The 13,157-nt window shown below is 39.9% G+C and overlaps 1 protein-coding gene across 4 annotated transcripts in view; it reads left to right on the top strand.

Annotated features, from left to right (window-relative positions):
- Positions 1-1,905, top strand: part of LOC143038802 (sister chromatid cohesion protein DCC1) — a 398,731-nt gene extending 396,826 nt beyond the window's left edge. For 2 of the 4 annotated variants that reach the window (XM_076208343.1, XM_076208344.1), the window contains exon 10: positions 1,688-1,905. In XM_076208343.1, the coding sequence (XP_076064458.1) occupies positions 1,688-1,793 (106 nt within the window). In that variant the 3' untranslated portion in view covers positions 1,794-1,905. The remainder of the gene's footprint in view (positions 1-1,687) is intronic. The other 2 variants (XM_076208340.1, XM_076208342.1) reach the window with 2 other exon arrangements.
- Positions 1,906-13,157: the final 11,252 nt, after the last annotated feature.

Below are 13,157 nucleotides of genomic sequence, written 5' to 3'. Positions count from 1 at the left end.
GAAATACTTAACAGAGAGGATTTACTAAATTGGGACAAGAGAAACATGAGCGGACAAAGAAGAAAACTCAAAAAGGATAGTTATAGAAGAGATCTGGCAAAAAAAAAAAGTTTTCCACACAGAGTGGACACTTGGAACAAACTGGATGAAACAATAGTGTGTGGAAAAGCCATACAAGAATTTGAGCAAACTAGACACTGTGAGATACAAAGGCAGGACACCATGAGCATAGCTCCCCTTCCTGTAAGATACAACAAGGTAAATACATCCAAGACCTCAATATGTGTCAGTAATATGGTCCCCACACAGCATGAAGAATATAAGAAAGATTGAGAGAATACGAACGGCAGCAACCAAAATGGTCTCCAGCCTGGTAGATATACCATATGAGGAAAGACTGCCAATTTATGTTCTTATGTTCATAAAGAGGTGACATGATTACAGTGACCAGGTCACTAAAGGGGATAGATTGCATTAATAGAAGAGATCTAATTAAAGATGGGAGGTCTTTAAGAGGTCATGGAAGTAAATTAAGAAAGACTACATATCGAAAGGACGTGAAGAAATACAGTTTTTCATATAGATATATAAATGTGTGGAATAGCTTTGAAGGTGATATAGCCCAAGTTAAAATAATACATGAGTTCAAATATAAATATGATAATTGGGAACCATACATGAATTTGAGTCAAAGTATGTTAGAAAATTAGAGAATAGGAGATGGGACCCAACAAGCATTGCTCCTTCCCTGTATACAACAGTTAGGTAAATATATGTAATTTAATCTTATGAATATTATGTTGATGATTGGGGTCCCTTGTTAAATCCTCAATACAGTTCTAACCTCATGCATGACATAAATTTAGGTTTTCAATCCTTCCATAATATGTGTTCCATGAGGAACCTCATTGTCTGCTGATTTGCCTGTTGAGGAGATACTTGAGATATAAAAGGTCATGGTCAGCAAAAATGAGTGAAGTGTTTCATCGTTCAAGAGGGTAATTGGTACTTATGAAAAAGTATACATTTTGTGAGAATTGTAGTTCAGAGAAGGCTTGCAAAATTTATAAAAAATATTTGGACATTTTAAAGAATACTAGGGAGGCAGAAAAGAAGAGTGAATGTATTTGAGAAATAGGTATTACAAGAATGGAAAGTGAGACACTGTGGAGGTATAGATGAAAGTGCTGAGATGATTTGGGCATATAGAAAAAATGAACAAGAAAAGGCTAACGAAAAGAGTGTAAAAACCAAGAATGCACGGGGAATCTATGGTGGAAGGTAGAGAAAGTGCAGAAGAAAGTGATGAATGGATGAAAGAATGTGGCCAAAGTGATTTTCATATTATCTGCTTTATAAAATTTTGAGTGGATAAGAGGAATGTTGCCATATAAAAAAGCAATCAAAATAAATTGGCTCTAGCTGTTGGATCCTTCTCTAGAAGCACTGTGTCTTGCTGCATTCTCATTGACCCAAGCAATGTGTCAGAGGGCAGATATGACATAATAAACAAGGTGCTGAGATGGGAGGGTATTAAATAAGTTTTAATGTGTATCTAGTGGGTGGGGCCTTTGTCTTGGCTGATGTCAGTTATAAGGGCTTTGGTATGTATGTGTAAACAATAACTTGTATATATTTCATACTCTTGGGTAAAGTATTTTGATTATTTATAATTGTTCTTTTACAGAGACCTGGCTGGCGATAAGGTCCCAGTGAGCGCAATCCTGACAAAGTATGCAAGAGCTTCAAACCAAAATGGAATTAAATATTTCAGTGCTAAGCACTCGAGATAGAAGCAAAGAAACAGGACTTTCCCATTTTTTCTTTGGCTTCATATTACTTGTACTTTATAAATATATACTAATTTTTCATTCCACCTTTCCACAGAATTGACATTTTATTTTCCTTACCTTCTTTCACATTTAAGTTTTCAAAGTACATTATTATATTGCTGACATGTTGAAACTTGGCTGAATTTTCTTGGGCATATCTAATGGATAAAAAAGTAGACTCAGAGGTGGCTTGATACAGGTCTTAGATTCTAAAGGGAATTGACAATATCAGAAATTACCAAATTTTCACACTGAATGAGAATCGGACAAGAAATAATTGTCTCAAACTGTCAGGAACTAGATTTAATTTGGAAGTGGTTAGAAAGAACTTCGCTAACCATGTAGTTAATGAATAGAAAAAACTTCCTGAAGAGGCAGTGCAATGTAATTCAGTTTGAAGCTTTAAGATTCGTTTAGATAAACACCTAAGCAAGGTGCTGTAATGCCTGTCATTTACTTTTATTACAGTGGAACCCTGCCATTCGTCTGCCTCTCTACTCGTACAACTCGTTATTCGTCCAACTTGTTCAAGTAAAATTCAACTTGTCATTCATATGCTTGCTCCGCGATTCGGACAACGTCACCTTGTTACTGGCTACGCCATGCGGTTGCTTCAGCTCAGTCTCGTGCTAGCTTCTGTACGCTACGCGTCATCCACACAAGCTTTGTGAAACTTTGCTACTTTATTGCTATTTTTTGTTATCTTTATTAGAAATAGTTCAGCCATGGGTCCAAAAAAGATTATTGATTCAACCAAGCCTAAAAGGAAAGCAGTGAGAACGACAATTGAATTTAAAAAAGAATTCTGCAAAGTTTGAAAGTGGAACTAGTATCTCTGACCTGGCACCTCAGTATGGCATGGCAAAATCAATCATATTGTCATACTGAAAAATGAAGACATAATAAAAGAGGCTAATGTGGCAAAAGGAGTGACCATTCTTGCTGTGAACAGGTCACCTATAATTATAATTGAAGAAGTGGAAAAACTTTTAGTTTGGATTAACAAAAAATGACTTGTGGGTTACAGCATTTCTGAAACAATAATTTGTGAAAAAGCAAAGCAGTTGCATGATGACCTAAGCGAGACAGCCCTGGAACCAGTGCACAAAGTGATGAATTTAAAGCAAGTAGGGGGTGGATTGATCGATTTAAGAAGCGAAGTGGCATTCACAGTGTTGTTAGGTGTGGGGAGGCTGCCAGTGCAAACAAAGATGCTGCTGAAAAGTTTGTTGGGGAATTTACCAACTTTGTAGAGAGTGAGGGATTTACTCCTCACCAAGTTTTTAATTGTGACGAAATTGGCCTCTTCTGGAAGAAGATGCCTAAGAGGACCTACATCACAAAAGAGGAGAAATCATTGCCAGGACACAAGCCTATGAAAGACAGGCATACACTCTTGTTGTGTGCTAATGCTAGTGGGGACCTCAAAATTAAACATTTTCTTGTCTACCACTCAGAAAACCCAAGAGTGTTCAAGAAAAGTAATGTTATAAAAAGTAAACTCAGTGTAATGTGGAGGGCTAATAGTAAGGCTTGGGTAACAAGGCAGTTCTTCACTGAGTGGATGTGTGAAGTGTTTGCCCTGAGTGTGAAAAAATATCCAGAGCAGAAAAATTTACCATTCAAGGCCCTTTTGGTAATGGACAATGCTCCTGCTCACCCTCCAGGCTTGGAGGAAGATCTGGTGGGTGAATACAGCTTCATCCAAGTGAAGTTTTTGCCCTTTAATACCATTCCTCTAACCCAACCCATGGATCAGCAGATCATTTCAAACCTCAATAAGCTTTACACAAAAGCACTTTTTCAAAGGTGCTTTGAAGTGACCTCTGACACTGAACTAACCCTCAGGGACTTTTGGAAGAACCATTTCAATATCCTTCATTGCTTGAGGATAATTGACAAAGCTTGGGGAGAAATTTCTTTCAGGACACTGAACTCTGCCTGGAAGAATCTGTGGCAAGACTGTGTGGCAGCCAGTGACTTTGAAGGCTTTCACACGGAGCCTGTAGTGGTGGATGATATTGTGTCCCTGGGGAAGTCCATGGGATTGGATGTAGATAGTGATGATGTGGAGGAGTTGGTCAATGACCACAGAAATGAGCTGACAACTGAAGAACTCCAAGAACTGCACAGGGAGCAGCAAGAAGTGGTTGAAGAGCTTTCTTCAGAGGAGGAAAGTACGGTAGTAAGGGAAGCATTTCCACTGCAGAAATTAAAGAACCGTGTTATCACTGGGAGAAAACACAGAGAGTGGTGGAAAAATGGCATCCTAACACTGCTATGGTCAACAGGAGCATCAATTTGTTCAATGACAATGTTATTGACCATTTTAGAAAAATTCTGAGAAATCGTCAAAGGCAGACAACATTGGACAGGTTTTTAAAGAAAGAATCCCAAGATTCTTCTAGTGCAAAAAGACAGAAAATGGAAGAACACCAGAAAGAGAGAAAACACCTGAAGAGATGTTACCTGATGTTTATGTGGAAGGTGTCCCCTTCCAAACAGTAACATCAACATCACTCCTCCTCTCCACATTCCACTTATGCCATCAGCTCACCTCAGTACAGGTAAAGTGCAGTTAAATTTTTATTTATTTCATGTACAGTACTGTATATTTATTGTTTTTCATAGTTTTTATACTTTCAAAAGTATAAAAACTATGAAAAACAAATTTTGAAAGTAATAAAACAAATTTTGAAAGTACTGTAATGAAAAGATGTTTTGGAAAGAAATTAAGAGAGGAAGAGGAGGCGAATCAAGTAGAGAAGAAAAGGTAAAAGGTGCAGATGGAGAGATAATAATGGAAGAGAAGGCAGTAAGGGGAAGATGGGCAGAATATTTTAGGGAGTTGCTAAATGTGAAGGAGGATAGGGAGGGAAAGATAGTTGCAGTGGGAAATGCTAAGAAAATGAGAGTGATGAGTGAGGAAAATGGAGGAGAAATAAGGAAGGATGAAGTGAAGGCAGTTGTTAGATGATGAAAGCAGGTAAGGCACCTGGTCTGGATGGATGCCATGCAGAATGTCTAAAAAAGGAGGTACAGTGATGGTGGACTGGCTGGTGAGGTTATTTAATGTTTGCTGGAGAGAGGGTAGAGTGCCAGAGGACTGGAGGAGTGCCTGTATAGTTCCACTTTACAAGGGAAATGGGACAAGTGTGAATGTAGTAGTTTCAGAGGGATTAGCTTGTTATGTGTAGTTGGGAAGGCTTATGGGAGGATCTTGATTGAGAGGATTAGGAGAGGGAGTAATTGGTGAGGAACAGTGTGGATTTAGGATGGGTAGAGGTTGTGTAGATCAGATCTTTGTGGTAAGACAGATATGTGAGAAAGCTATAGGAGAGGGTAAGGATGTTTTTTGGGCTTTTATGGATCTGGAAAAGGCTTACGATAGGGTAGACAGAAAGGCACTGTGGGAGGTTATGCAGATATATGGGATAGGAGGAAAGCTTCTAGGAGCTGTCAAGAGTTTTTATGAGAGTAGTAGAGCTTGTGTCAGGATTAGAAATGGAGAGAGTGAGTGGTTCGAGGTAAAGGTGGGACTTCATCAAGGATGCGTTATGTCACCCTTGCTGTTCAACTTATACATGGATGGGGTAGTGCGAGAGGTAAATGCAAGGGTGATAGGTCAGGGATTGGAGATGGTTAAAGAAAATGGAGAAAAGTGGGAGGTGAGTCAGCTGTTGTTTGCTGACGACACTGCGCTTGTGGCAGGATCGGAGGAAGGATTGAGGAAGTTGGTGACAGAGTTTGGGAGAGTATGTGATAGAAGAAAGCTAAAGATAAATGTGGGTAATCGTAAGGTGATGAGATGTACAAGGGGTGAAAGTGGCAGTAGACTGGAAGTGACCATTAAGGGAGAGCAACTGGAGGAAGTGGATAGTTTTAGAAACTTGGGTGCAAATGTGGCAGGAAAAGGTGGAGTGAAGGTGGAGGTAGAATGTAGATTGAGAGAAGTGAGTAAATGCCTTGGTGGATTGAAGAGTGTAATGAGGAATAGACATTTGGGAATGGATGCTAAGAGGAGACTGAAGGAGTGATTGTGCCAACAGCGCTGTATGGGGCAGAAACATGGAACATAAGAGAGGAAGAGAGAAGGAGTTTGAATGTGTTTGAGATGAGGTGTCTGAGAAGTATGATGGAGGTTACTAGGCTAGATAGAGTGAGAAATGAGGAGGTGAGGAGAAGAATGGGGGTGGAAAGGGAGTTGGGAGATAGGGTTGATGAAAGAGTATTAGGATGGTTTGGACACATGGAAAGAATGAGTGAAGAAAGACTAGTAAAGGAGGTATGGAAGGCAGATGTGGAGGGAGTGAACAGTGAACATGAGGGGACGTCCTAGGATAAGGTGGATGGATGGGGTGAAGGGGGCTTTGGGGAAGAGGGGAATGTCTGTTGAGGAAGGACAGAAGACAGGGGTGAATGGAGAATGGTTGTATATGGATGATGTTGTGATTGCATGAGGTGAAATGGGCGGGGGGACGGGGGGTGAGGTAGTATGTGTGAGCAAAATTTGACGCAGCCCGAAGGGATTTCTCCCCGTCTTCTCCTTTTATGCATGGGACGGAGAGGGGGGGTCGCCGATTTAATGAAGCAGCCTTGTTGTGGATGTACTGTGTCTTGCGACACTGCTTCTGACCCAGGACAGTGGACAAGGTGTAGGGATGACCTGTCATCCAGGAGGTGCTAAGATAAGAGGGAGGGTGGAGGGGTGTGGAGTGTATTCAGGGATGGAATGGTGGAAATGATTTTATGCCTTTTCCTTTTTGGCTACCTCCCTTGTAAGGGGGAAAAAGCCTTGGTATATGTATGTATAGTTTTTATGTATTTTATGCTTAAAATTTTATTACAAAGGTTTAAATAAGAAATCATCTGTGGGTCTGGAACAGTGTGGTAATTGTTGTTTGGGTATCGTAATGTTTACCTTGGTTCCAGCGAAAAAAAAAAAAATAGACGGGAGCAACGAGCGATTTCGCTCGGGAAAGTTCCAATGTCGCTCTTGCAAATCCAATAGCGGGAACGATCCCCCCCCAAAAAAAAAAAAAAAAATCGCTCCTGCTGCAAGATTCAACGTTTTTCATGCATTATCCATCATTTGGCAATCCCTGAATCCCATCACCATTGATGAAAGTATCAGAGCCAACACAACTTACCCGTGATCAATCATTGTATTATCAATCGATATCATAAACGCAACGCATCAATCAACTTTAATTTGTTGATGTACGTACATAATTATGTGTTCGCGGTATAGCTACTAGAGTTCAATGGCTTACCTAGCCTAGCTTTGTATCAGCTGCATGCGCGCGTATACTAGTACATGTTGACTAGACTCTACACGGCTATCGTGCTACATAATGTTGCTAGTTTTGAATTGCATGGTACCTGTATGCAGGGAAGTTCATTGGTTGCATGCAGCTAGCTGCCCAATCAACGCGCTGACTACATGTACAATGCACCATAACCACATCACCGCATGCATACCCACATCACCGCATGCATACGTACACTGTACATATGCAAACTCGCTCCGACATGAGTAATGAGTTAGCCTTCCAATAGTTTGAAGGAAATCGAACCTGCAAAAACATGGCTCTGGAAGTAAAAAACAAATGGCTCTGGTAATTTAAAAAAATGGCTCTGGTGAAATTTATAAAAAAAAAGAAAATTAAAAACGGCTCCGGAAAGAAAAAGAGTATTTTTTTCCCTGCTTGGTTCGGTGATTTCCCTCAAAGCATTATGGTAATTTCTTTCAGTTCAGGAACCTTTTCTGAATCTTCGAACCACACCTATCGTAACTTTGAATAAAATACAATTAAACTCCCCTCCCTTATATTTATTGAATCTTTAAGGCAATTTTTGTTTAAAATCAGGAGCTTTGAGAATTTACTTAAGGTTAAAGTTAACCCGTGGCTTTGAGTTTTCAAACACAGAAGAGTCCCGCCGTATATGGCTACTTTTCGTCAGTCTACTCAAGAAGACCCAGAGCTCTGGAACCGGACACTCCTATCTTGAAACCTGATGGCAAGGGACCTTCTTACGTCTTCTCATAAGAAGCCTTTAAATTCTACATCAGTTCAGACCAATTGTCTGAGAACGCAACCAAGTAAGTTCTCGGACATTCTTGTATTTATTGAATCACAATTACCATAGGTTCAATTTTCTTAGACAATTGTGAGAGATTAATTCTTTCAAACTTACTGTAGAGTCAAATTTCTCAAATTTGAGAATTTAATATTTTAATTTTAATTATTTTTTGCAGTTGATTTCGACTAGATTATTCCCCCCATATTATTTAAAGTTGTTGTTGTTGTCGTTCCCTAGACTGTCTGTCCGAGCAGTCCCGTCTCCCCAAGGAATGCCATAGCCGAAACTGGGTTTTCCCACAAATCCTTTATAGAGCGTATGTTGTGTTGTTTGCGTGCATGATTGTGTATAATGCAGTCTTCCATTATGTGTTGTATGGTATGGGGTGAAGTGTTACATCCTGGGCAGCTGTTCACAATGCGGTCATCCAGCCTCTTCTGGTAGCTTAGAAGTGCTGGGTGGTGACCGCACCGCAGTCTGGCCAAGTGGACTCTGTCCTTTCGTGGGAGAGAGGATTCAGAAGGGTGGATATCAGGGGGTCTGGCATGCAGCAGTGTGTTGTCTTTCAGTGTGTTAATGGAGCGGTGAGTGATATGATTATGAATATGTTTCTGGAGGCTGGTATTTGGTGGTGGAGGAAGAGAAGAGAGTATCTGTGCGTGATAAAGGTCTTTGGGTGTTGTTTTAATGTTTCTTGGTGTGTGTGGGTGTTCTGCTATGTAGTGTAGCAGGTGTAATGTGTTTGTGGTGGCTGCGGCAAGTGTTTGTGTGCCTCTCATGTCGAGGTGGTCCTTGACTTTGAGGACTTTTGTTTCATGGTGTAAATGGTCTGTAGGTGTTGTATTTGTGCAGCCTGTAATTGTTTTTAGGGCTTTGTTTTGTATGATTTGAAGGGTGTTGTGGTGTGTCTCACTGAGATTAGGAGCCCATGCAGGACTCGCATAATTCAACACTGAGCGTATGCATTGTTTGTATATTGTTATATTAGTTTCTTTGTTTTGTCCAAATGTTGTTCCAGTGATTGACTTAAGTGCGTTAAGTCTGGGTGTGCTTTTGTTTTTTATGTTTGTGATGTGTTGTTTGAAAGACATGGATGTATCGTATGTTACACCAAGAATTTTCGGTGTGTTTGTGTGTGGTATTAGAGTGTTGTTGATGTAGAGATGAGGTATGTATTTGTGTTCTTTTGTCCAGTTGGTGAGAAGTGTTGCTGTAGATTTGGTTGGAGCTATTTTGAGTCTGTTTGTGATGAACCATGTGTTGAGTGTGTCAAGGTATGGCTGGATTATTTCTGCAGCTTTGTCTGTGTTACGGTGTGTGCATGTGATTGTTATGTCGTCTGCGTAGGAAGAGATTTGTATTTCTGAGGTGTCTGGCGTGGGTAAGTCATGCATGTATAGATTAAATAGTGTGGGGGATAGAACTGAGCCCTGTGGTACTCCGTTCTTAATGTTTCTGATGTGCGATGATTGGCCATTATATGACACTTAAGCATTCCTACCTGCCAGATAATTGGCCAGCCATCTTTTGGTGTTATTGTGCATGTCTGTGTTATATATTTTATTTGTTAGGTTGTGGCGGGGGATAGCATCAAAAGCTTTACTAATGTCTAATGTTATAAGAAGTGTTCTTTGGTGGGGCCTATCTGAATTGATGCCATCTAAAATTCTTTGTGTGAGGTTTGTCAGAAGAGTGTTTGTGGAGTGTAGTGGCCTAAAACCGTGTTGTGAGTCAGCAAGGGGAATATGTGGTCTACGTCGTGGGACCACCCCCCCAACCCCAAGAGTTGGGGGCCAAACGGCAGCATCTACCCCTAGCTACCGGCTCTACGCAGGTGGCACCGATCCCCAAGAGGAGCTACGCCTACCTTGGGGAGTACCACAATCCTTTTTCCCAACATGCAATTTTATTATTTAAAGTTACGATAGGTGGTTATAAGGTCCGGTTTCCTGATGTTTTTTCGTACTGAATTTATTCGGACTGCTTATTTCCTCGTTTGAGGCCCTTGTTTTCTTTGGGGGAAATTTACCAGATCTTGGTGGCCTCTGTTGTTACTTATCATGGTTTCCCTTGATTTGTCTGCTCTTTTCTGTTTAAAAACTGGTGTGTTAAAATTAACTTCATGAAATTTCCGTCTTATTGGTTTATCATTAAGACAGTTTTCTGTACGAAAGTCATACAATTGTGAACTTGGTGACAAGTTTGTTTGGTTTGCTGTTTCAAGATCACTAGCAACGAAAAGCCTTTCTCTGAGTCTGAGGACTTGAAAAGGCTCCAAAGACAAAGAGCCCATAAAAGGGGTCTTATCTCTAAGGATTTAAAGGCTCTAAAAAATTCACAATTGGACTCGCTCTCAATTACCGTCCTTGACACCATGATGTCTCAGATCGAATGTTTCCTCAAAAATACAAGATTTAGACGAGGACATTAATTTTGCGACTTGCTCCTCAAAGAAGAAAAGGACGAGGATATGGATAGATCCAGGGCTTACCGCCTGTCCATTCTTGTAGAATTGTCTCCTTATAAGGAACGGAGACTTGAGTTTAAGGCATTTGATACAGTGGACCATGATATTCTATTAAAAAAAATTCAGGCATTAGGCGTGGCGAATATTGGCTGGTTCAAGTCCTACCTTACAGGTCGCAATCAACTAGTACAGGTAAATGAAGCCCGCTCAGATGACAGAGAGATAACTTGTGGTGTACCACAAGGTTCAATTCTAGGACCGCTGCTGTTCCTGATCTATATTAACGACATGCCAGGTGCGGTGAACTGTAAGTTACTGCTATTTGCAGACGACTCCGCTCTAATTGTCTCAGGTAGGGACCCGGTTGAAGTAGAGGAGAAACTGAGTGTCGAACTGTCATCGGTCCAGGACTGGCTCATAGATAATAGGCTGTCCTTACACCTCGGTAAAACGGAAAGTATTGTCTTCGCATCCAAACCCAACCTCAGGAAACGCAGCGATGTACAGGTCAGATGTGGGGTTAATGTCTTAGAGTCAAAACAAGAAGTAACCTATCTTGGAATACCCTTAGATCAGTCCCTCTCAGGGAATGCTATAACAGATAAGATTGTTTCCAAGTGTTCACATAAAGTCAAATTTTTGTACAGAAAAGCCAGAAATTTTGATCTGGAAACAAAGAAGCTCCTGGTCTCAGCCCTGTTACAACATCACTTCGATTACGCTTGTAGCTCTTGGTACAGTAGTCTGAGCAGAAAAAACCAGTACCGGCTACAGGTTACACAGAATAAGATAATTAGATTCATACTAAACCTACCTCAACGTAGTGATATTGGTATTGAAGAATTTAGCAAGGTAGGAATGTTACCAGTAAAATATCGTGTCCAGCAGCTGAAACTAAACCAGGTTTACAATGTCATTCATAATTCTGCTCCCTCATATGTGAGCTGTAATTTTACATTATCGGCTGAGAACCGAACCCGGAACAGTCAAGAGTCTCTTATCGTACCTCATGCAGGTCCCTTCACCAAAAACAGTTTTCACTTCACAGGTGCTCAACTATGGAACTCACTACCTGTGTCCATTAAGAAGACAAATAGCAAGGTTACCTTCAAGAAAAAAGTCAAGGGTTACTATATGTCTCAGCTATGGACAGAGAACAGCCTTGATTTTGTGTACTACTAGCTTAGTGAGGGATACCTGAATCCATGAGTAATACCATCCATATCTGCGTTCACTCATAACTGTTTCTGACCTCCCCTCCCCCCCTTTTTTCAGAAGTTTAGTTAAGCATAACAATGATTGATGTTTACAAATTGGTTTCCACCTTTGTTTTGCCAGTCATAATATGGCATATGCCTCAGGTAGGTTCCGAGAACAGTTATGATCTGACCTCTTTCCTCATTCTCCTTGTTGTTTTACTCATTCGAGTACTGGTCCCCTGTACCCTACCTCTGGTGCTTCAGGTTATAATGTACTACTCATAGTAATTGCCCACTCCGTCCTGAGATTCAGGTAAAATGTTAGATTTAATTAATAGGTAACCCTAGCTGCAGTGTAGGATTCACTATAACTACATGTTGTTACAGATGTTGAATATTGTAGTATATGAGTAATGGTCCTACTCTGATATAGTACTCACTCATACATGTTGATACAGATGTAGAAAAATGCAATATATTATTAATGGTACTACTCCGATATAGTACTCACTCATACTGTTTTGTTACAGTTTAACATTATTTTGTTGTTCCTTTGCTGAATGCAAGGTTCCTTTTGGATGGTGCTCAAATATTCGGACTCAATGTTCCTATGTGTACAAACATTTCAGTAATATTAGCATATCTATAACAATGTTTATGTGTCATATGTGTACTGACTGGTATTACTCATGAGTGTCTCTGGTCCCCTCAACCCCCTATGTATGTTTGTCCGTGTGACTTAATGTAGAAAAATTACCTGATATGAGGACCACAATGGAAATAAGCGTTAATGCTTTTTGTGTTATCCTCGGCAATTTACATTTATTATTTCGAACTATGTGTTCTTGTCATTATTTGCACTTCGTGTACATTGATTTATTGCCAAATAAAGTCTGTCTGTCTGTCTAAGGTACTGGCACAAAATTTTTATTTTTTTTTTTAACTCTTAAATTATTGTTGCACATGAAAGGCAATTTTATTAGAAACAAAATGCTTTTTAAATTGTTGAAATACCTCGAAAAATAAGTGAGATACGATTTTTTTTTAATTATTTTTTTAGCTCGCATTTTTGGCTGGACTTCACCATAGCAAAATGTTAGAATTAAGGGTGGTCGTTTGTAAAGATTTCGGTAAAGAAATACACATTAACTAAACCACTGGTCCAATTTTATTAAAATTCGGAATACTTGGGTTTTAAGGATCAACAAATCACATGAGTATGTCAAAAACAATACAAGACATCTCCATCATACCATATTTGCCTTTTCATGGCAACCATGAAGTTGTCAATTTTCAGATTATCATAACTAAAATCCAAACCCCTGGCCCAACTGACATGCAACTTGGCATAAATAGGTTTTATGGGTCAATAAAACACCTGAGCATGTCAATAACATTGCAGGACCTTCTTCTGATACACATTCCTACTAACATCTATCACGTTGCCATGGCAACTGTTGTCAATTTAGAAATAATCAATAAAATACAAACCCCTGGCCCAACTGACATGCAACTTGGCATATAGAGGTTTTATGGGTCCAAAAATATCCTGAGCATGTCAAAAACAATGCAGGA

Source organism: Oratosquilla oratoria, chromosome 25 (assembly GCF_046742065.1).
Source record: "Oratosquilla oratoria isolate Oo_2021 chromosome 25, ASM4674206v1, whole genome shotgun sequence".
Classification (NCBI taxonomy): domain Eukaryota; kingdom Metazoa; phylum Arthropoda; class Malacostraca; order Stomatopoda; family Squillidae; genus Oratosquilla; species Oratosquilla oratoria.
Note: the sequence above shows the minus strand (reverse complement) of the source record. Positions and strands in the feature narration are given on the sequence as shown.